Source organism: Durio zibethinus, chromosome 4 (genome assembly GCF_047325235.1).
Source record: "Durio zibethinus cultivar Kanyao isolate XHJ-2024 chromosome 4, ASM4732523v1, whole genome shotgun sequence".
NCBI classification, from domain to species: domain Eukaryota; kingdom Viridiplantae; phylum Streptophyta; class Magnoliopsida; order Malvales; family Malvaceae; genus Durio; species Durio zibethinus.
Window position 1 is genome coordinate 36020884 of NC_143165.1, and position 25284 is coordinate 36046167.

The 25284-nt window shown below is 31.3% G+C and overlaps 2 protein-coding genes and 1 pseudogene across 6 annotated transcripts; 1 reads left to right on the forward strand and 2 right to left on the reverse strand.

Moving 5' to 3' along the window:
• Window positions 1-5404: 5404 nt before the first annotated feature.
• Window positions 5405-14472, forward strand: LOC111288637 (receptor-like protein kinase FERONIA). Of its 4 annotated transcripts, XR_016341821.1 has the most exons (7): window positions 5405-5430; window positions 5612-5710; window positions 9673-9864; window positions 11217-11286; window positions 11420-13929; window positions 14031-14056; window positions 14141-14472. XR_016341821.1 is itself a non-coding variant. In XM_089760095.1 (6 exons), the coding sequence occupies exons 4-5, from the start codon at window positions 11246-11248 to the stop codon at window positions 13902-13904; spliced, it is 2526 nt and encodes an 841-aa protein (XP_089616221.1). In that variant the 5' UTR covers window positions 5405-5430; window positions 5612-5710; window positions 9673-9864; window positions 11217-11245; the 3' UTR covers window positions 13905-13929; window positions 14141-14472. The 4 variants fall into 4 exon arrangements, 2 of the variants coding, with proteins under 2 accessions (XP_089616221.1, XP_089616222.1); XR_016341822.1 differs by lacking the exon at window positions 11217-11286; XM_089760095.1 differs by lacking the exon at window positions 14031-14056.
• Window positions 14435-21871, reverse strand: LOC111289041 (uncharacterized; annotated as a pseudogene). The gene is made up of 13 exons (XR_016341823.1): window positions 21601-21871; window positions 21376-21510; window positions 20680-20821; window positions 20290-20363; window positions 19485-19544; window positions 19173-19382; window positions 18702-18830; window positions 17131-17347; window positions 16861-17054; window positions 16281-16385; window positions 15751-15884; window positions 14944-15210; window positions 14435-14765 (listed from the first exon to the last, which is right to left on the reverse strand). The product of XR_016341823.1 is annotated as an uncharacterized LOC111289041 (transcript).
• LOC111287129 (universal stress protein PHOS32-like) lies at window positions 21601-24457 on the reverse strand. Its single transcript, XM_089760097.1, has 3 exons — window positions 23683-24457; window positions 23464-23567; window positions 21601-23309 (listed from the first exon to the last, which is right to left on the reverse strand). Exons 1-3 carry the CDS (start codon window positions 23999-24001, stop codon window positions 23025-23027), a joined length of 708 nt encoding a protein of 235 aa, XP_089616223.1. The 5' UTR covers window positions 24002-24457; the 3' UTR covers window positions 21601-23024.
• Between the last annotated feature and the right edge of the window lie 827 nt (window positions 24458-25284).

A 25284-nucleotide genomic window follows, 5' to 3' on the forward strand; every position in this document is an offset into this window, starting at 1 on the left:
TAATTAGGGGTGAGAAAAAAACCAAAATAATTAAAAATTAATTCGAAATTGTAATATTTGATTTGTTTTAATATGGTTTTTTTTTATTCGTTTTAGATCAATTTTAGATATTAAATGTATATATGAAGTTTATTTCAAATTTCAGATTTCAGATTAAAAGGTAAAAAATTGAAAAAGAAAATCTAATTAAATCGAATTATATATTTTTTTAGTTTTTATATATATTTTAAGTTTTTTATAAAATAAAAATAAAAATAAAATAAAATAATAAAAATAATATAAAAGAAAACCTAATTGAATCGAATAAAATTTTAAGGAAAGTGATACCGTTATAAACTTTAAAGTTTTTTTCTAAATTTTAGATTTATCAAATACAGTAATTTCAGATTTTCGGTTTTTATTCTAACATATTGCCACAGTTTGTTCTGCAGAGTGAGTCGATAAGGAAGGGATATGATCAGAATGGAGGCTACTCGTCCAGTAAAGAAACATAATTTTCACCACTCAGCACGGAAAGCTATGTTTGTGATATTAAAGAACTTCAATTGCACCATCTGCGCAAGGTCACTAAGCTAATATTCACCGGAAACCGCTTTTCATAAGGGACAAATTGATTATTAAAATTTTTGCTTCTACTGTTTAAAATATTATGACATGAGTTAGTAGAGTATGAACAAGCCACGGTGCCCATGAAAACCTGTACCTGTAGAAATCACTGCCAAACTCTGCCAATTAGAGAGAGTTTTCCAATTAATAAAATCCTTTTCTGTCTTTCAATATATATATATATATATATATTAGAGGGTTCGCTTCTTGTGGGAAAGAAAAAGGGGGGGGGGGGTTCTGTTTTGGAATTTCTGGCAATCTACAAAATGAGAACATCAGAGTAAATCTCCTTTTCAACAGTTTCGGGTCAGTTCTTTACATAAGATTTGATGCAAAGCCTAAATCATTTACAATTTCTAGATATTAAATCCAATCTTCTTACAACGTGTTTTGTATTGACATTTTGTTACAAAAAAAAAAAGATGCATGGAAAGTCATCCTGATCTTGAATCGAATCCTGAAAATATCAGAATAAAAAGATAATAAATTACTCACAGGAACATGATCTTCATACGTAACTGATAAAACATTTAGTTCCAATGCTATCATTTAGTACTAAAAGGTGGAAACAAGGACAAATTAATCAACACCACTACAAAATAAAAATGAAAAAAAAAAAAAAAAAAAGGGTTGTCGTAGATATCATTTGTCAAGGCAGCCATAGATATGCTTAATGCTTCTTTTCTTAATTCAGTAGATGCTTTGGTTGTTTCCATGGATGAATACATAACGAGGTCCCTTGATTCCCTGTATACTCAGTGTACACTGTATACGAGGAACAGGCACAAAAAAACTTGTGTGATGGATTAAAACCTTTGTACTGAAATTCAATTTCGATGAATTTCAGATGTTCTAAACATTAATTTCCATTGTCATAGAAGCTCTTATGGTTCTCTGTTTCTTACAATTTATACATTCTCATCCAAAAATTAGATATGTACTTTTATCCACTACATGATAAATAATAATGTTTATTAATTATGTCACAATTCATAATTTTCATCGAAATCATTTCTTGCATTATTATTGTGATTTTTAGGATCTTGTCAGCCATTATTATTAATCAGATTATATTCTAGAAGTGTATAATCAGCCAATATCAGTCTACAGAAGATGTCATAATCATACCCTTTACTTTGAACAGGAAAAGAAAGTAAAAAAAAAATCATAAATTCCAATTACATGGATAATGTCCTATATCAAAAGGTTATAAGATAAATAATAATAATAATAATAAACATTTGATGTTTCGTACTTTATCTAAATATGATCCTCTTGGCATGATCAACCCATGTCTTGCTTCTATTTTCTATCTTTCCGGCGTACAACACTGATTGGTAGCTTGGAAAATTATTTTTGTGTTGTGTCAATGTCAATGACTATGTTTGTAGATTAACAATTTCGAAACCCATATAATTTGGATATTTCATCCATGTCCCTAGAAAGAAATAAAGCGATAAAAAATAAAAATATATATATTTTTTACAACAGATGTCATAATTTGAAGAAAAACTAAATTTTATATTGATTAAATATGAGGTTTTTTTATAAAAAAATTTTATATTATTATTTTTCCATTAATAATAAATTAATTTTGAATTAAATACAAAGATTAAGACTTTTTAAGACAAGCCATTAAGTTTTAATTAAAGAGTATCAAATAAGAATGTAAAATTAAAAAATTTTTGCTGTATAATAATTTAGTAATAAGCTCTATATTTGCAGCCAAAGCTTTGTTCCTTTGCTACGCTGCTTGCAGTTTGCACATCGCTCAAAGCTATTCTCTTTTCTCCTTTCTCTCTGATCACCACTCTTTTTGGCCATTCAATTTCAGAATTTTTTTTTTTATTTTTGCTCTAAGCTTTGTTCTTTTGTTATCTATGATTGTTAAAACTTGAGGTAATTTAGCCATGGCAGACTGATAAAACAAATGGATGCTTTAATTTCCATGTTTATTGCTTATTAATTTTACAAATCTTGCCCTAGTTTATATCATCAAAGATTTCAAAAGAAGGGTTCTCTTGCTTTAAAGACTTCTAAAGCAACAAATTGTTCAATAATTAGTTACCCTTCAAATATTTGAATATCGCCAACATTTGCATCACTTGTTATTAAAGTATTAAACTCTTAGATATGATGATTAAAGTTTAAATTCTGATAATTTCAAGTATAAAAAAATAAATATTTGAATATTATTTCTAGTCAGTTTTGATTCTTGGAATTTGTTATGGAATCAAATTTCATTATGTTTTGTAATATCAGGTAAGTGCTTGGGTTATACAACTGATCCAAGTTAAAAGTATTTGGTGCAGTGATATTGATGATTTGAATAATTGCTTGGATGAAACAATATCAGAGATACAGGATGATTGCCCATGTAAGGTATCTGTGCATTCCCATCTTTTCACACCTATTTCTGCCACATTAAAGATCATATATATATATATATTGCCAGTTTGAAGAACATGTATCTGTTTTCTGCGGTTCATGTTCGATGGGAAAACATTGTTCTGAATCTGAACTATGGCCCTTTGGCTGCTGGAAAGCCTGTCATGTAACAGTCAGAATTGGACAAGAGAGATTGGGTCAATTTTTGGGAGCTTATCCTCGATCTCTCTGCGTCGAACTTCGTTTGTTTCTTCAGATAATTTAGCTTATCATCCATCGGAAAACATTGTTCTCGACTGTGGCTCTTCATCGGTGAAAAGCCAATCGTATAAGGGTAGAAACTGTTCATCTGACATGGGTCATAGTTTGCTGCTTCCAATTCAGATAGCAAATCCACTGTCTCCAATGCCTCCAAAGGAACAACAGTCCCTAGAGTTCCTTAGTGAGAAATTTTCTTAAAACCTTACCTAGAAAGATTTTGAAAATATTTCAACAGGAATTTTCATTTTCATTTAATAAAATAGTTAGTAAAAAATCAAGGTTGGTAAAATAAAAATTAAAATAAAAAAATTAAAATATTAAATTAATTTGATGACAGAATCTTTTAAAAGAAATTAATGAGTTTAATCTTAAATACTTTTGAAATTAAAGAATTTTTTAAGAATTTTATTAAAATATTAAAGAGAACTTAATTGTAATATAAAATTAATTGATATTTTTTTTGAATTGAAATGATGTAGACAATAATACTTTCTTCTCACAAAAATTAATCAATAACATTAAATAAAATTTGACTCCAAATGGAGAAAACTAGCGATTGAAGAACCTACCATGCATTTTCTTTGAACAAGATGTCATAATCCTACCATTTTCATTAAACAAGAAAAGAAAGTAAAAAACAGTCATAAATTTCAATTATCCGAAAAATGTGATAAATGAAAGATATTTTTGTTCATCATATATTATTATTTGAAGTAAATTATATTAAAAATAAATATTATATTAATTAATAAATTTATAATTTAAATATAATATTAAAAATTTTTAAATTTTAAATATAATATTAAATATTTTATTATAATTTGAGAATCCTGAAATTATCTTTAATCTTTAATAGTAGTATAAAAAACGTTTTTGGAGCGGCCATCGCCCCACCAGCTTTTCTGGCCCCACCAGCTTTTCTGGCCCCACCTGCTTTTCAGTATTCAATGTTTAATGTCTGGTTTCTGAGAAAGTCTTGGTCTTTATTTGTCCACTTCTGTACGTTTTGAACGTTAAGTCTTGGTTTTTTTTTTGAACGTTAAGTCTTGGTCTTTATTAAATACTAATAATAAATAAAAATAAACTCAATTATTGCTGTTGGATGAAATAAATAATTTAAAATATAATAGGATGATATAAAATAAATATGATATAAAATAAAAATAATATAATTTAAAATTTTAATAATTATTATATAAATTTAAAAAAATTAAAAAATATATTTTATATTAACATAAATTAAATATATAATTTTTATATAAAATATAATATAAATATATAAATTTTAATATTTTACATTATAAATATAAATCTTCTAGATGAAACCTAACTTTCTTTCCAAGTTCGATGCGATTGGCATGCCAGCTACTTTCAATAAAATTAATGTCAATATGACGATGACTTAGCCTTAGATGGTGATAGACAACTAATCTCCATTAGACTTTTCCCGAAGAAAAAATGGTAAAAGACAACAAAGGGTTTGTTAAAACATCAAGCATCAAATATTTTATTGATTAGATTCGATTTTAGTTGTCAATAAATTATTTTAATGAATAATTTATAAATTTAATATAAATTTTTATTGAAACTTACTAAATGCTTTGATTTTAAAATGAAATAATTTTTTTTTACCTAAACTTTTTTATAAACAAGAATAACGTGAAGTGATAAGGTCATCGTTTCGTTTATTCTTTTTTTTTAAATGGATTTTTCTTTCCCTAGCATTTCGCCTAAGATTCCTCTGAAATACAAAGATTATTGCTGAACGGCGACCGAAAGAAAAAGCTTTTCTTCGACGACTTATGTAAAGACTTTTTAAGTCTGAATCATTAAATTTTAATTAAATATTACTCAAAAAATATTTGGTTGTTGAAAGTTAAAAAATTAAAATCACGTGATTTAAATTTTATAATTTTAAAAAATTTTAAAAAATGATTGATAAGTAAAATAAAAAAATAAATAATAATGAATTTTAGCTTTCTTAAAATGTAAAGCATAAAATTAAATTATGAAACTACAAAAAAAAATAATATTAATAGGGTTCGTTGAACAACCATTTAAATTTTTTTAACATAATGTTTAATAGAAAAAACATTTGTGGGGCCCAGCCCCGCAACCATATATAACCGTCCGCCAGGCAGACTACATTATCCAAAATTTCTATCTTGCGCCAAGGTATTCTCTTTTCTCGTTCTTTCTCAGAATTCATCTTATCAAGCAAAGTTTTCGAATTTTTTCTATTCATTTCTGCTTGGCCTCTTTATTTAGTACTGTCTAATTTTTTCAAACTATTTCCTTAACTATTCATTTTTAAAAATAGTGTTTATTAAATGAATGCAATTACATTTTTGTCCAGGATAGTAAACTGATTACAGGAAACAAATAGTAAACTGAAGTGAAATGATGCGTTCCTTAATCCATACTGAGAGTTTGGTTTCAATTGGAATATGTATCGGTGAGTTTTTTTATTATCAAAACATAAATCAATTAGATTTTATTGTGATGTTTCAATTTTATATTGAAAATTTTTAAAGACATGTTATAATATATAAATAAAACTTTAAATTTAAATGTATAAAATATTTTTTTCGAGATATATATCTCGTAAACTATACGGAAATCTCCACACATATATATCAAGATTGGGAGATTAATTTATATGCCAAGAGAGAACCAATATTAAAGCCATGTCACTTTTACAGTAGTGAGGAAAGTTAGGATGGTTACCAAAATTAGGAGTTTAATTGATCGAATTTAAATTGATACAATATTAAGTTTGAGTTAGAGTTTAATTTTAAATTTGAGGCTCAAAATTCGATTCAAATTCAATCGAATTTTATTTTTTTAGTTCGAATTTAATTCGAAATAAAAATCGAGTCATTCGAACTCACTCGATTAAGTTCGATTAATATGTAAAAATAAACGCGATTCTTACATTTGATTAAAGTTCAACCATTTGTGCTAAACTTGAACTCAAATTTGAAATATTTTATAAATTAAAATTTATTAAAATATAAAAATTTTATTAAACTCGTAAACTACTTTAATCGAATATAAAAAAACTCAAATTTAACTTAATCGATAAGTCAAATGATTTAAATTCGAACTCGATTTCATAATAATCGAATAAAATTTAAATTTTATTTGAATTAATTTTAAATAATTTATAAATATTAATGTGTCATTTATATCTTTAATCACGATTATTACTTGCTTTTAACCTAGCTATAATTGTATAGTAAAACGTACGAGCATCCGTTTTCAATCAAATTGAAATTCAGTCAGGGAAGGGTTTTTCCCACAGCTGAAGCAGGAACCTATTTCAATCCAGAATATAAGCATAAGTTCTTCTCAGAAGAAACTTGGTAGTTATGGAGAAAATTTATATAAAATTTTTTAGGCGGAATTTGTGAATTTTTTAATAATAATTTAATAAAAATTTTAATAAAAAATTCAAAATGATATATTGTGAATGTCAATAATATGTAAAAAATTATTAAAAATATTATTTATAATTCAAATTTAATTTATATTTATTTAACGATAAAAATTTTGTTAATATTTTTAATAAAAATATCTATCTAAAAATATATATTAAAATTTTTTAAAACTTTACATACTTAATCTATATAACGAGATCTTTTAATTTATCAATTTTTATTTTTAATTTCAATTTTTATCTAATCATTTTTAATTGAGAACTTCAACTTTACTTAAGAAAATTTATTTAAATCTTTCCCTGATGTTGTTATGCACTATTATATTATAATATAATGAATAAATAAAAAACTCTTGCTCCTAGCGCCATAACCAAATGCGATACAAAAAGATTAAACGAAAGAAAAAATTGACAGAGATCCAAATAGATAGCTTGAAGAAAGGAGAGAGATAGAGAGTTATGATAAGAGTAACTCAAATCAATTATAATTTATTTTTCTTTTAATTACCAAAAAATTGAGAAAATATGGTAGAGTAATGATTCACATGATCAAAAAAAAAAAAAAAAAAAAAACACTAGAGATTGGGAAATGAGTTTAAAACTAGAATATTATGGAAAATAAGTTCTAAAACTATTATGGTTTAAACTTAAATCAATAAAGCAAATGGATGTTTAATTTCCATGTTTCATATTAATTTTACAAATCTTGGCTAGTTTATATCAAAGACTTGCAAAGTAAGAACGATTCTCTTACTTTACAGACTTCTAACACTTTGGTGGTTTTTAATACAAGATTTTTTTCAAAAATCATGATAATTTATTCTTAATCATTAGATCAATATATTATTAAAAAAAATAGAAGAACGGTCTTTTTGAAATTTTGTGATGATTTCAAGATAGAGTATAAAAAAAATGACTTCAAAACATGTTATAAATATAATTTTTTTAGGTTTATTTCGTCCTTAGGTCATGATATGCAATACGGATTGAATCGAATTTTTTTTATAATTTTTTTAAAGTCATCTCTTTTTTTAAATAAATTTTACATGTTTCTTTCAATATAAAAATTTTTTATAATTTTTTGATGATTTAATCTTGATAAATGATTGAATATGAATAGACATATTTTTTAGGTTTATGAGATATCAAAGTGATAATGTGCTAAAATTTTGATAATGACCAACAAATCTATCAATGCATGTTTATAAAACATCTTTTTATTTTACTTGATTAAAAACTATTAATATAATGCTAATTGTGAGGTTAGATAAGATAGCAAACATATTATCATAGAGAAGTACTTTATAAAATCATAAGTAATGAAATGTTATAATTAAAAAAAATTATTATAATGAATATTTTTTTTTTTTACTTTTTATCCAAATAATGATTGTTAGAATTTTTTTTTATTAATTTTAATTATCTAAATAAGAGGTACATATATATTTTTTTTTCTTTTAAAATTTTTTTTTTATTAATATTTATCCAAACATAATGTAAGTCTTAGTCTTTTTTTTTTTTTGAACTTTGAGTCTTGCTCTTTATTAAATACTAATAATAAATAAAAATAAATTCAATTATTACCGTTAGATGAATTAGATAATTTAAATTATAATATGATATATAAAATAAATATGATATAAAAATATGATAATAATATAATTTAAATTTTTAATAATAATTTTATAGATTTAATAAAATTAAAAAATATATTTTATATTTTTCTATTAATATAAATTATGATATATAATTTTTTATATAAAATATAAAATATAAATTTTAATATGTTACACTATAAATAAAAGTCTTCTGGATGAAACCAAACTTTCTTCCAAGTTCGATGTGATTGGCTTATTGCCAACAACTTTGTTGCGAAATGAATAAATCGAAGACTAAGACTTAGATGGGTGATAGACAACTAATCTCCATTAGACTTTTCAAAGAAGAAACGGAAAAAGACAACAAAAGGTTTGTTAAAACATCAAGCATCCAATATTTTATTGATTAGATTTGATTTTAGTTGTCAATAATTTATAAGTTTAATATAAATTTTTATTGAAACTTGATAAATGCTTGGATTTTAAAATGAAATACTTTTTCTTTACCCAAACTTTTTTATAAACAAGAATAACGTGAAGTGATACGGTCATCATTTAGTTTATGCTTTTTTTTTTTTACATATATTTATTTAATGATAAAAATTTTATTAATATTTTTAATAAAAATATTTATTTAAAAATATATATATATATAAATTTATTAATTTTTTTTTAATTTTATACACTTAATTTATGAACGAGATTTTTTAATTTTTTAATTTTAATTTTTATTTAATCATTTTTAGTTGAAAATTTTATAAATTTTTATTTAAAAAATTTCATTTAAATTTTTTTCTTATGTTGTTATGCACTGTTATATTATAATATAATGAATAAATAAATAACTTTTGCTCCTGGCGCCATAACCAAATGGGAGACAAAAAGATTAAAAGAAAGAAAAAATTTACAGAGATCCAAATAGATAGCTTGAAAAAAGGAGAGAGATAAAGAGTTATGGTAAGAGTAACACAAATCAATTATAATTTATTTTTCTTTTAATTACCAAAAAATTGAGAAAATATGGTAGAGTAATGAATGATATGATTAAAAAAAAAAAAACACTAGAGATTGAGAAATGAGTTTAAAACTAGAATATTATGGAAAATAAGTTGTAAAACTATTATGGTTTAAACTTAAATCAATAAAGCAAATGGACCTTTAACGAGGGATCGGAAATATATTTCTTGGATAAAATTTTTTGCAACGAACAATGATTAATAGACTTACTTCTTAATTGAGAATGAAAAGGAAATAAATAATCAAATTCTATTCAAAGGTCTTTACTTGAAAATTTTCTATCGTCTCTATTTATAAATATTTTTATTTTAAAGTTTTTACTCTTCAATTGTTTTGATTCAATCAACCAATTTGTCTTTTCAGTGGCAATTATTTTACAAGTGAAGTATCATATTGTGAAAAGTTTAGAACTCAAATGAAGCAAAAGTAGCAGTTTCAGCAGAAATTGTTTTATTTCGAAGCAAAGATATCCACGGGATGGTTCACCCTATTCTGATATTCACGACCGAGAAGGATTGCCACAATTTTCGAACGAAGGACAATCAAATGTCTGTGGTAAGCATTCGACTTCCCCTTTGAAATTTTGTTCCAGAGCATTTTTCCAAATCTAGGCACTCAACTACCATGCCAAAAGCATATGACTGCTTAAGTGTAATTTTGAAACATAATGTTTTCTTGATCATGATATTCGACTTCCTTGCCTAAGGCATTCGTTTCCCTTAGAGAAAATTTGAAACAAAATGAAATTCCAGTCAGGGCAGTTGACATTCCTGGTTTGTCATTCAACTGCCCTGCCAAAATGTAATTTGAAACAGAATCAAGTTAATCATATGGCATTCAAATCCCATGTATAAGTATTCGACTGCATTTTTTTTTTTTTATTGTGAAATCTTTCCAAGGCTATTTTATAGCTTTTTATTCACTAGTTTCTCGACCCATTGATTAAACATCATGTTTAGTTAATTATATTTCACCATATTTTGAAAATATTTCAATACGTGTATAATAAATAATCAATGATTTTACGTGACAGTGATCTTATATTACTAATAGTAATTAAATCATTGTATTAAAAGATAATCTACTTCACATATAAAAGGGTCAAAAACTTTAATTAATGAGATAAATTAATATATAAAATTAACAACAATAAGTATTTACATATTTAATATGTGAATTAATTTTTTTTCAAAATTGTAATTATTTTATATTATAAATTTTTATATTTCAAACTAATATTCATTAAAAGAAGTTCAAAAATAATTTGTGTTTTTTTTTTAATTTTTTAATGCTTTATTATAATATAATATTTTGCTTTTCATTCTTATGATTTTAATAGATTAATTTTATTTTCTAATTCAAATATTTTTTACATAATATATATCATAAAAATGAGTTTATCTATATTTAAATATATTTTTTAATTTAATAATTTAATTATATTTTATCATGAAATAAATAAAATATTATTAATATTTTACAAATTATTATTTTAAAATAATATTAAATTTATTAACTTGTACAACATATACAATATATATGATTATTCCTTATTTTGATACTTTGAAAAAAATAATTTTTAATTTTTACTAACACCAAACACAATGGTTTTTAATTTCTAAAAATTAATAATTACTAACCAAATAATGTGATTCTAAATTGATCATGAATAATAAAATCACTTCAATGATTAAGTTACAATAATAATCTTCAAAATGATATCAAATATAGATAAGTAACAAAGTTTTCAAGATCAAGTAATTTGTTACATTTCAAATATTTGAATATTATTTCTAATCAGATTTTTGAAATTTGCTAGGGAATCAAATTCAACAATGTTTTATAATATCAGCTAATTAATTACTTTGGGCAATGTAACTGATCCAAGTTAAAAATATTTTGTGTAGTGAAATTGCTGATTTGAATAATTGCTTGGATGAAACAACATCAGAGATATAGAATGATTGCCCATCTAAGGTATCTGTACATTTCCATCTTTTCACACCTATTTCCGCCACATTAAAGAACATTTATCTGTTTTCTGCGGTGCATGTTCCATTGGAAACATTGTTCTGAATCTGAACTATGTACTATGGCCCTTTGGCTGCAGCAATGCCTGGCATGTAACATACAGAATTGGGCAAGAGAGATTGGGTCATTCTTGGACGCTTATCCTTTTGACATCTCTGCTTCAAATTTCGTTTGTGTCTTCAGATGGTTTAGCTTATCTTCCATCAGAAAGCATTTTTCTCGACTGTGGCTCTTCATTAGAGCAAAGCCAATCGTATAAGGGTAGAAACTGGTCATCTGACATCGGGTCACAATTTGCAGCTTCTAATTCAGATAGCAGCTCGACTGTCTCCAATGCCTCTAAAGGAACAACAGTCCCTGGAGTCCCTTACATGACTGCAAGGCTTTTCTACTCCAAATTTTCTTATACCTTTAATGTGACCCCAGGCCCAAAGTTCATTCGTCTTCACTTCTATTCAGATTCTTATGGAGGTCTCAATGCTTCCGAATCTTTTCTGACTGTCACTGCTGGTCGCTACACACTCTTGAGAAATTTCAGCTGCTACCTCACTGCCAAATACTTGAAAGTGGATTACTTTTTCAAGGAATTCATCATTCATGTTGAAAATCATACTCTAGAGTTGATATTCGGCCCTACTTCGGATGCTTCTAATGCTTATGGCTTTGTAAATGGAATAGAAGTTGTTTCCATGCCACTTAATCTGTACATTCGTGGCAACGACGTATATCTTCCTTTTGTTGGCTTCCAACCGAATGTGCTCTCATTTGACTATAATTTTGCCCTGGAGATGGTTTACAGAGCAAACGTGGGAGGCCAAACCATTTCCCCCGATCGAGATACTCGAATGTTCCGCACTTGGAATGCTGATGAGATTTATATCTTTGGAGCTGCTTTTGGCCAGCTAGATTATGATCTCACTCTTCCAATTCAATATTCAAAGATGGTTCCAGCTTACACAGCGCCTGAAGATGTCTACCGCACAGCTCGTTCGATGGGTCAGACTAATGAGATCAACAAGAACTACAACTTGAGCTGGTTCTTTCCAGTGGATACTGGTTTTAAATATCTAGTCAGGCTCCACTTCTGTGAGATTGTGCCTGGTATGACCTTGGAAAACCAGAGGGTGTTTTTCATATTCATCAATAATCAAACAGCTGAAAACCAGGCAGATGTGATGGTATGGAGTAAGGGGCATGGTATCCCTGTATATCGAGACTATGTTGTGATGATTCCGCCACAAACTGTTGGGAAGCAGGATTTATGGCTGGAGCTACACCCCAACATCCAAGTTAAACCTGAGTACTACGATGCAATCTTAAATGGAGTGGAGATATTCAAGATAAGCAACTTCGATGGAAACCTTGCCGGACTCAACCCTCCCATAGATGAGTCTAAGTTTCAGCCTTCTGCTGCACCATCCAAAAAGTCGAAGAAAGGATTACCAAAGGAAATTAAGTACTCAATTAGTGGGGCATTTCCACTCTTTTTCTTTCTCGTTGTTTTCTTGGTGATCAAAACAAAGAGAATATGGAAAATGAAAAAAACCAAGGATTCATCCCACTGTCGCTCTTTTTCTTTTAATGACATTAGAAAGGCAACTGACAACTTTGCTAATTCACTGGTTATTCTCGACTGGGGCTTTGGGAAGGTTTACAAAGGTTCCATTAATGGTATAGCTACATCAGCAGCTATCTTGCGAATGGCTAAGGCAACATCAGAAGAATGTTTCTTTGAAGAGATAAAAATGCTCTCTCAAATTCGCCATCACAACATCCTCCCTCTGCTAGGCTTTTGTCAAGAAGGCCTCGAGATGATCCTCGTGTATGAATACATGGATAATGGCACCCTCTCCGATCATCTTTACGAACATTTGGAAGAACGGAAGAAACCTCTGTCATGGAACCAGCGCCTTGAAATTTGCGTTGGAATTGCAAGAGGCTTGCACTACCTCCACACCGGAAAAAAACGCCCCATACTACATTGTGATATCAATTCCTCCAACATCTTTTTAGATAAAAATTTGACAGCCAAGATTTCAAATTTTGGATCAACCATGACATCCCAAATCAGCAATGGCTCGAGTATGGACGGCAGCATTGGTTCTCTAAATCTTGATTGGGATAAAAGATTTACTACAAAAACAGACGTGTATTCATTTGGGTTGGTACTGTTGGAAGTACTCACTGGAAGGCCGGCGCCTTCGAATCTTAAAGCAGAAAATGATGAGAATGTAAGCAGTGGTGATGATCTCGAATGTTTGATTCCACCAGCATCATATTGTCTTGAGAAGGGAGATACTGATCAACTGGTGGATCATCATCTGAAAGGAGAGATCTCACCGGAATCTCTTCGAAACTTTGTAAAGATCACAAAACAATGCTTGGCAAAGAAAGGGGTCAGGCGGCCATCCATGAGTGAAGTGCTTTACGACTTAGAGCAACTGCTGATGCGCGGGGATAGCGACTCAAATGCGTCAACAAAGTGCCTATACCCACAAAGCAGCTCGGATTTGATGCTTGGGGTGGAGTTTTCTGATATCATGATGTCTACTAGTGGACGGTGATCAATTAAGTGCTAAAACTATGCAGGTACTCTTTCTATACTTCATGTTTAGATTTTTCTTTTAAAAATAAAACCCGAGTTAGATAAGGTTTTTCACTCTTTTTTTTTTTTTTTTTTTAATGTATAGTTTAAAAATAAGGAAATGAAATACAGGTACTAAAATTCAAACTTCAAACTTATTAAAATTACTTTTTAAAAGTAACTTTATAAACTAATTAAGCTCAACTTTTGTTTCAGGTTTTTCAATCCTTTATGGAACGATCAGATATATTACTCACAAGGGATTTGTTCAATTGGTAAAAGGAGTTTTCTTTTCTCATCAATCTAGATTTGATTTTTATGGTAAACACTCTAAAAAGTAAAATCCTTAATGCACTATGTGAATTTGGAGGAGTTTGCCTTTAAAATCGTATGGAAAACAAATTAGATTAAAATCAAAGTAGTTATGAATTCTCAATGTATAATAGTTATGACCTTGTTTGAACTTAAATGGTATGTTCACTTCTTGTAACTCAAAAAACAGTGTAATAATTTACGCATATTAATAGTCATGTTTTTCCATTCTCAAATCACTATATATCACAGATCTCTCTCTCAATTCAAGGAGTGGATAGTTGTGTTGTATTTCAGCACATCTAGCTGGATTTTGTTGCGTGTGAATTTTATTTTTCAACATAATTACATTGCCATACAGCCAGGAAGATGCAGATTGATATATGCAAGATTCTATAACATTATGAAGAATGTGCAATGGATTTCATGGCCTGGTGGGTTGAAGAAGCTTGATGAAATTGGGAGTTTAGGGTACTTACTGAACAATCTTTAGTAGCAGACATTTTGCAAGGCTTGTTGTCATTGCCTCCTGGAAAAAGGAATAAATACAAAACAAATGAGTACCCTAACAATATATTGAATGAATGCTGCTTGTATGCCAATCCAACCCGAAAGACTAAACAACACAATCAAGAATCCGAAAAATTTATGTTACAGATGGATAAATTTGATGAGAAAATTCAAGGAACAGCAGCATTGTAAGTTACCTTCATCTCCTTCTCTTCCTGCCTTTACCTAATTGTCCAGATTTAAAGGCATGTTCCTGCTCTTGGAGAAAAGCTATAGACCGTCCATAGTTGGCTGCTCTTTCTTTTTCCAGTAATGCCTTGTCTCTTTGCTTTACCTCATACGAGAATTAATTGTCCTTCCGTAGCTCGCAAATTGCACCTTTAGCTTCACATTTTATGATTTTTTGCAACTTTCTTCTCTCTGTTCGTTCGCGGTCTGGATCATAGTCTCTACCTTTAACAAAGCTGTAGGGTAACATGATCATTAGATGCAGTTACTTGTCCAGAGTCTAAATAGCACCACTGAATACTATGATTGTCAAGAAATTTAATCCAAAATTTTAAGTAATTTGATAGGCACTGGCTTATGCTTCACCAGCTGAAGTGGTCTCCGCAGCATATGAGTTCTGTCAGCTTTCTTCTTAAGGAGTTGAGAAACATCATTAAATATATCTTTCAGTGCCTCTGGTATGTGTTTCTGCTGTGAAACTTAAAGTAATAAATGTTGCGATCGGCAAGAATATTTCAGGAAAGGAATTCAATCCATCATAGATCTCAACAAATCCTCGCAAAGTTTCAGTCACAGTTCCCAGTGCACTAGCCCTGAACAAGAAATTTTATTTGTTATCCCATTGTCGCAAAAAACCAGAGAAAGGGGCATTCCATATAAATTGAAACCTAGCCCACCAGAATTAATGAAATGGACAAACAAAACAACAAACTAAAGCACTTCAACTCATCATAATTCATCAAAAACAACAATAAAGAACAGCATCAATTGCTGACCTGAAATTATCAGAGCTGAAAAATGAATCATCTGATGACATCTCCATTACCATGAGAAAATTCAGAGTCTCATCCACACAATCATGTATGTGTAACACGGCCCTGAGTGCTTTCACCTCCGTAAGATGATAAAACTGCCAAGAAAGAAATGTCCATAAAATAGAACTTTAATCTGATAAGTTACACAAGCAAACATAAACATTAGATTATAAAACTATTGTCTCAATTATGGTTATTATTATTTTGCTACATACTTAGAAATCTAATAATGGGGGAGGGAAATCAGATAAGTAAAATGTCAGATTGATTCTTAAATCATGCCAAAATCAACCAATCGACTAAGTCAAAGTTAGATTTTTTTTTTCTTTCATTATAAATAATTGGACAGAGGGAATCAAGCAAGTTAAGCATCAAATTAATACCAATATCCTAATAAATGCAACAAGGCAATATAGAATTCCTCTATTTCCTCCATTCCTAATTCGTTTTTCCCTTTATTCTTCATAAGCTCCAATCATGAGTCATAATACCTGAGAATCTTGCTCTGATGCTAGTTTTTGGTCTGTAGCTGACATCAACAGAGTTTGTAGGAACATTATAGCTTCAGGACAGAACTTTTGAGATTGTTTGGTTATCTACAAGTACCAAAATTGATCACGTCATTAACTGCAGCTACAAGTCAGGAAGAAAAAGCAGTAGCAACACAAAACTACAAGTTGTCATCAGTACATGGTACATTGGTAAACATGTGAATCAACTACGTAGTTGTGGCAAAGACCTGGTTTAAATCCCGCTTAAGAAAATAAGGGAAGGCTAGGACTAATAAATATATATGCACAATATTACAATTTTCAATAGTAACACCAAAAATTATTACAGCAGCATGCTTTAAAGTAGCAGGTTTCCGTGGCTTCAGGAAACAAAAAGTAAGCAAAAGAGAATAAAAGTCCTCACTATCTATTATGTCATAGAGTGCATCTTGGAAGAAACTTAGCACTCTTCCATCAATAAAGAAAATAAAAAGGAGGAGCCATGAACAGGTAAAACATAGGAGACCATTCTCCTATAAGACAAGATAGGGGATAGAGCGAAAAGATAAACAGTACATACCATGAGAACCATGGAAAATAAAAATGAACCAATAGCAACATCTCGACCCAACATTATGGGACAGCGCATCAGATATTCACACATTGATGATAGAGCCAGAGTCATGACAACATGGTGAAAGTCAGAGCATGGAAAAATCTTGGACCATAACCTCAGGAGAAACAATGTTGTCAAGGTAGGCCAGTATCCATTGTCTGCAAAACATAAAAATAGATCATTTCATAAGAAACCTGCAAATGACAAAGCTAGAGATAATAAAGTGGGACGGACCACTGACAAAAAGAATCAAGCTACCATAAACCTTGGTTCTTGAGAGCCTCACAAAATTGTGTGTGAGTTTGTAAGATTTGCCCATATTGCAGAGAAATATAGAATCTCCATACTCAATCTCCATTAGTGGCTTGATAAGCAGATTCAATAACTCAAAATTCAAGGGCTTCTTATTTGCTAACACAGCAAAATATTGCAAAAGAACACCATAAAATACCTGGCAAATAGCAGATATATCAGTTTTAAATGAATGATGGCAATCACAATGTTAGTAGCATAACAAAATGCTCTGCAACTACTCAATATAACTGTTCTTGCTGTAAACATATATTTTAGGAAATAAAAAACAATAATAGTAACAAAAATTTCCAACACCATAATTCAACATTTTTGTGAATATAATCCTTCAAAATGTACAATGTCTAACAAGATAATTGTATACTTCCTTGGTGAGAATTTGCAAGATGGATACATACACAAGTATACACAAACAAAAACAAATGCAAGCATACACACACACAGGGAAAGGAAAGAGCAACAAGAAGCAAGATTACTTGAATTTTCTTTCAATTTTCTGCAGCAAGCTTTATTGCATTGCTTGCCTGAATTCGATTGATAATCACAACAACATCAACATTAGAACAATTATCGAATAAAGAAGACAGTTCCTCTAAGCTTCTTGGAGCTTCAATTATAAAGGGAATGTCTTGTTTAGTTGAAGTATGTTTGACACGATTTGATTTTGTTTGCTTCCACAGACTCTACATCTTCTTTCCTAAGTTCAATTTTATTTGACTTGTTACAGCCTCTTGTCTCCACATCTTCATCAACAATGGCATCATTATGTTCTTCCTCCTCTTCAACCTCTTCCAAATCTGTACCAATATCGCCATCATCACTCTGCTCCCAATCCTTCAGAGATAGAGTCTATTCATGTTCATCATCATCATCATCTTCTTCAAATCCTTCATCTTCACTGGTATCTTCAGCACTTTTTGAATCTTCAGTAGCATTCTCATCTTCATCATCTTCATTCTCAGAATCATCTAAATCCTTTCTTTCAAGAATCTCATCAACCCAGCCTCTTTGACTACCAGGCTCCTCATCAAGTGCAAAGGGGTCATCAAGATCATCTCCTTAGACAGACCTTAGCCTCTGGGCAGAATTTTTATCAACATTTTCATCGCTAGAATAATCCGTTGCTAACATCCTCTTCTGATGCTATTCCTGGAATTTGTGGAATCCCAGATAAAGCATATGGGTCATAACACAGAGTCCAACATAAATACCATGTCCTGGTAGTGTTATCATCAAAAAAATAAAATAGAAAAGCTATCATATCAAATAAAAATCTTAGAAACTTATCGAAACTTTTAAATAACAATCTTATTTCCAGCCAATAAAGCAGAAGATAACCCCCAGTTTTATGTGAATTTCCATCTCACAGAAAACCTCTATCAACTTTACAGCCTATGAACTGTAGCTAAATTTAATAGCATCTCCAAATAAAATTGAACCATGTAAAAAGCATATACAACTAACAAAAGTAGTTGAGTATTGACCACAGATACCTCTAATCGCTCGAGTTGCTCCCTTTCCTCTTGGGCAATCTCCTCAGGTGTTTTTGTCCTGTCTGACGGCCAAGCACGCATATCCAATACCATCTCATTGATAAGTTTATCATATGAGTCAGGTTGTTGCTGTCAAATAAAGTAAAAAGAGGTTTTAATGCTTGACATTGATTATGCATCAAAGTATACCTGTATCTGAAATTTTGAGAGACATAACGTTAATTTCAGTCATAATTATGGTAAGAAAGCTTTCTTTTCTTCAAAACTAAAAGCAACAATGTTTTAATGCTAACTGGTATAAAACACCTTCTTGTCATCATACTTCTTAAACTGTGAAGAAATATGGCGTGCTAAAGTAGGATTTCAGAAAACAACAATAGCAAATAATGAAGACAGAAGTTTGTATGGACAAGAGTGCTCATCCAGCAAGGCTAGTTTAATAAGATAGAGCCTAGAACCATAATTCTTTACCAGCTTATAAGTTTCTGCTCTCTGAGTAACTGGTAACTCTTCCTTTTTCACATGCTCATTTGGAACGCTTTGGTTCACAAGAGCTTTCAAGGCATTCATCTTGCCCGGTTCAGTGAGAGACAATAGGATGTGGGACTCCACTAAAGATGTGAAGTTCTTATCTAATTCTTCCATCAACTGCTCATTTTCTTCATCTCTTGCTTTTTGTGCCTGGTAAGAAATAAGAAAAATAAAAAATTAGAGACCAGATTTCAAGACTCAAGAGCAGTCTGGAAATAATACAGTTAACTTTATGGTGCATCTGAATTTTACCTTGAAATACTTGCTCTTCAAAATAACCTCCTGCATTATTTCCTTCTTGGTTCTGTGCTTCTGTAGCATGAAAGCCATCAATTTAAGTCACGTTTTAAGGCATCTAATAACACATCACGATTACATGCTCCACAATGAATGCACAAAAATCCAAGTGCAAATAGGGAAGAGATAGGGAGAGAGTATAACGTATGCATGTACAGTCACTTCCACTGTAACTCCTATTGCTTCATATTGTGGATATCAACAATTGAAATAGATCACCTTTAAGAGCTCAACCTCAGAAAACTTTACCAGTCAGATTAAGAAAGGGGAAATTACCCAGGCAAAAGCGTGTTTTTCATATCACATTACTACAAATGTTATGACAAAATGTGTATACCGGAAGACACAGGAAAAAGGATTCTTTAGCAGCTAAAATTTGAGTATACTAATCACTTCATATATGACTTGAATGATTTTGCATGAAATTGAATATCATTTAATTGACATAGATAACCCATAAAGAAGATAAGACCAAAGGAGCGGAAAATATCAATTTGGACTAGCAAAACACCAATGTTCTGATTCTGCAACACGCCAGAATCAATAACTAAAGGTTAAGGCCTGATCAAACAGCTAACCAAGATTATAGACTGAAAATGAACTAGCATTTGAAGATGCCTTTGTAGGATAAATCTGCCAACGTAATCATGATTACAGGCTCCAAAGAATTCAAAACAAGCTAGTCATAAAAAACTTGCAGAGTGGATCATCAAACACAAATATGAACAAGTATCTCTTAATGAAAAAGAATGGGTCTTACATTTTCCTCTCCTTCCATCAAATCCCCTTCCAATGGACTCTGTGCACCATTAGAATTAAGTTGCTTTAAGATGGCTGACATCATTAACAAAAGCTAGATTGAAGTTTATCAATGCTGCCAACCAAGTTTCAAAATATTTTTCTCTGTTTTATTGAGTTTCAACTACATGGTAAGAATATATAAAGAAGAATATGAAGTCCTTGCCGTAGACTGAAGTCTGACAAACAAACAGCAGAGATTAAAGCCACTTATGTATTGTATATGAAAAAGCTACAGTAGGGAAAAGTAACACATTATTTGAACAAATGAAAAAGTTATGAGGAATTTAGGATTATAAATAGACAAATTATAAATTCATTATCATAATGGAAAGCAGAAGTCAAATCTCACGGTTGTCATCATCATTACCATCGTCAGACAGCATATCTTCCTCAAAATCATCCCTCTCAGGAAAGGAACCAAAACCTGGTGTGACGAACTCATCTTCTTCTCCATCTGATAAATTGAACTTGCCCTTTTTTCCCAATTTCAACTATAGAACCAAAAAGAGATAAAAGAAAAAGAAAATAAAATGGAATATTAGAATTATATAGACTTAACCCCAAAAATTAGCTATTCTCTTTCCAATTATGCAAATAGTAGTAACCAAGAAAGCACATGAAAACACGACTAACAAAATAAAAGCCAAGGTCAATAAAGTCAAGTTCTAGCAACATTTATTCGATATTTTATTCAAAAAAGAAAAAAAAAACTGTTATGAATAAAGGAACTCATCCAGCTTCCATTCTCCCTAATATTCTTCAGGCAATGCCCAATTCACTAAATTTTCTATTCCAGTTTCAGCAGAACCACCTTAATTTACATTAATAGTAAGCCACAACTAAGCAAAAGCTTTAAAATTTCACTAAGGAAAAAGCAAAAGACACAAACTTTTATAAGCCTCAATAACTATAACAAAGTTTCTAAAACTCCCAGAAAAAATATATATGTATGTATACATACATATGAATATAGCAATCATTTTTTGTCTACAATGGAAACCAATCAGTTAAAAGAACTAAAAAAAGCATTTTAAAAGAAACCAACCTGACGCTCACGCTGAGATCACATAATATCCTTTTCAAACTCTCCCAAGTTATCATTTTGCTCTCCAATTCTCTTACCCAAAAAAATAGAAGACTTTGTACTTTGCTCGTACTCTTTCAGCAGCGTTTTCTTTCTCTGAAACAAACCCAAAAGACTCTCATTAACACAAGTAACAGAGATAAATATAAACAGAGACAAAAGTGTGAGTTCAGGGGTAGCCCATGCCTTTTGGATGGCGAGGGAACGAGCAAGGCCAATCCGGCGTTCTTCTCCCTTGCGTTTCTGGCCAAGCATGTCGAACTTGCAGCGGGACCAGATGGTCTCGAAAGGGTTGGATTTTTAAGCCTTGAGCTTCATGGAGATGGCATCTGGGGCTGCCCTTTTTGCTGTCCTTCTTCCTTGTTTTCTTCTTGCTTTTGGCTTCCCCACTTGAATGATTAACCATAGGCTGCTGCGACATGGTCATATGAAAGGGCGGTTGAGAAGAACAGGACATGAAGGAAACGAAGAAGAATTACAGGGGTTCACAGTTTTGGGTTCTGTGCGGGGTTTATTATGGTGGGCTTTGGGTTCGACATTTTTGTGGTGATAGGGGCCGAAATCCTCGATGTTGCTTGGATAAAGTGCTTGCTCCATGTTGAAGGAATAGGGGGCCCAAAAGTTATGACAAGTATCAGACTCATCCATATTTCTTCCAATTGATGGCCTATACTCCATGTACGATGGGCAAAGAAAAGGTACGAGGAAAATTGCTTGGGAGTCTGTTGCATTTATGTCGTTATAAGTGCAACAATGAAGTGCATTTGAAGCATGCATGACCAATGGGTCACTGCTCCAATAACAGACTGTCCACCAGTTTTATGTGGCCAATCAATGTAACTATCTTGTTTGGACTTTGGAGCATGAATAGAAATGGATTTAAGTTATAGCCTCAGCAGCAATTGTTCAACAGTTCAAGTCCATACATTTTCTAGTTGGATTTCTGGCACCAACATTCTAGCATACAGGGTTGATTTGGCGGTCAACCCCCCCTTTGAAATGGTCTTTTTGAATAAGTTGGTCTATAGATTATAGAAACATGGCAATATCACACAAAATTTGCCAATTAATCAGATCGAAAGCATTTCTTGTAAACCAACTGAGATATAGTTACAAGGTTAAAGCAGAAACCATGTCAAAGACCAAATTATTGTAATTACAACCATGCATGGTGCAGTTATGGTGTGTTGCAGCTTCAGAAAAGCTGATCATCCTGCCAGCATCTCTGCTGCAACAAACGTCGGCAATTTGAGGAGGATCTAAGAGTACCAACCCTGTTCTACCTGCTGGTATAAATTGCAAAAAACCAAAATTTGTTGAACTATGTGCTTCTTTTAGGCCACTGCAGCATCCGGAAGAGACCCTGAAGTGGTCAAGGGACCCAATTGTCTTTCCCTTCAGCCATAATCGCCAGGGCCACGAAAAATGACACAACACAAACTTTTTCATTCACACACCAAACCCCCTTTTCCTTTTCTCAATATACATTAGTAGCGTTATTTACAAACCATAACACTGGAAAAATCACATATATTCTGGAGTAAGAATAGAATCCTCAATCCCCTCTGTTGAAAAGAGTTGGTAGGAAATAAAAAATAATGCTGTTTTGTTTAAGCCAAGAGCCAGAAATCTTTGTGCCGCTTAGTGGTGATCAAATAACCTCCAAGTTTTTTGCTTTTCCGTCTTACTGCAACTACCATGCAACTAGCATTCTGGATACAGTAATCGACAACTCCACCAGTTACCCGGTTCCCCGCCCACATCATGATGAGACGCCTAGTCATGGACCTTTTTTTCTGTCCCAAAACCAGAAGTGCTACTCCTTGTTTTTTGGCCTCTTCAACTATTGTTGGACCTTTCTCTTTTCCCTGCACCACTGCTACGTCAACTTCAACCTGCCAGACCAAAGCCACAGCATTAGTATATGTGCCTTATGAACAGCTAATAACCAATTTACTTATCATTTGTAAACTGAGAACAAAACTAAGTAAAATTTGAGGTTCAGAACTGGGAAGATTAAATTTAAAGGATATATCCGATCCAACCCGCCTCTGGTCTCTTCTGCTTGCACATATTTTTCAGGGAGGAAACTGGTTCACATGCCCTTGGACTTGGAGCTTCGCTCTTATCGGACACATCATTTGTAACTGGCACTGTATTAAGTTTTTCAACTATACTAATCAGTTTATCTCTTTACATGAGTGATTCTAACCAATAAGCAAAACTTTTTCAGGGTAAATATATGACAAGAAAATAAAGAGCTCCAACCTTGTTTCGAGGGCTTTGTCACATAAAGAAGAATAACTGTGTCCTGACAGTGGACAGTGTGAGAGAGTGCCCATTGTATAGCTTCCGTGGCTTCAATGCTGGAATCAACCACGATCATGATTTTCCTTCCAATTACAAACCCAGGTTTTTCTCCATTGCTGGATTTATCTTCTCCAACTTTGCCACAAATTTCATCCTTTTGATCAGTGTCAGAAAAATTCACATTAGGCTTGGCTTGTATTGGAGGAGACCGGACTCTAACATGGGGCCTAATCCTGTTTAGGCAGAAACCTGGTAACCTTGTGCCTGTCCTGCCCATCTCCTGAGTCGGCTACTAGGCTAGACACCAAATAATTATAAGAAGGTAAACAAGAAGAGAAGACAGCAACAATTAGACATCGCCTGTTGCTGAACCAAATTTCTAGATGTTGATTTGGGGCTTTGGGCCACGGGTTATTTCTTCTAGCTTTGCTTTTTTTTTTTTCCTCTTTTGCTTTCTTTTGTTTGTTAATCATGATAACCGGTCTTTGATTCCTTTTTATTTTCCCTTGTGGGGCTATTCCTGAAGGTGTCTATCATGAAGCTGTAGGCCCATCCCTCCTAGACCAGCTGCTTGGCCCCCGATCATTCTGCCATGTTAGTGGTAATATCCAAATTCTCTGTTCTACGGCTAATTGCAAGAATGCAAAGCACTATGTCATGCTCATATTATGAACTGGTCTTTGAACTCCAATTTTCTTTTCTTAGAGGATGGAGGGAGGGGGCTGCTAAAGATGAATCAAATATTTAAAAAAGGTAATGAATGGCATTGAACCTTGCAGTTGCAGGTTGCAGCTCTTCACCCTCTAAGGGTAATGATCATCAGGCGCAAAGGCCTATGAGAAAATGCCTTCAAAGAAAATGAAATCAAAGGGAAAAAAAAATCCTTCCTCTTCCTGGAAAGATATTATACTATGTTCTGTTGATAGTTGAAGTGACAGAATGTAGGCCTATTTTAGTTCTGGAGTTGAAATTGATCCCAATTTTTGTTTTTGAGCGACTGAAATGCTTCAGACTGATGAATCTGCATCATTCATATTCACTAGCAAACAAATATTCAGTAGCTGTTGAATTCCTGCGATGATAAGTCTGCCTGAAAGAACATGATGTGACAAAGAAATGGCGGCCCACCGAAGCAAAATAGATTGATTGACAAGAAGAATAAGCTAATTATATAATCAGATTCACTGTTGCAGATTCACCTCATAATATACACTTATCATAAAAAAAACAAATAAGCTAATTATATAACAAAACGATGAGAACGCGAGACAATGGCACATTGCGGAAAATTTCAAAACAAAATTCACACAATCATCATCAGCCTCTGGTTGATATAAGTTCTACTTTAGGTAAGATATAATGATAATTATGGATGAAAGAATTTCCATTCCTAGTTTGGTATTGTCACCATCTTCTGCAATGATTATTCCAAGATTAACAATATTTATGTTTAGGGTATAATCATACTAGAACTAATCTGTAAAGAGAGTTTTCATTTGTTTCTTCGTTCTTGGTGGTTTATCTAGTGTGAATCAAACGCTACCAGCTCATCATTTTAAG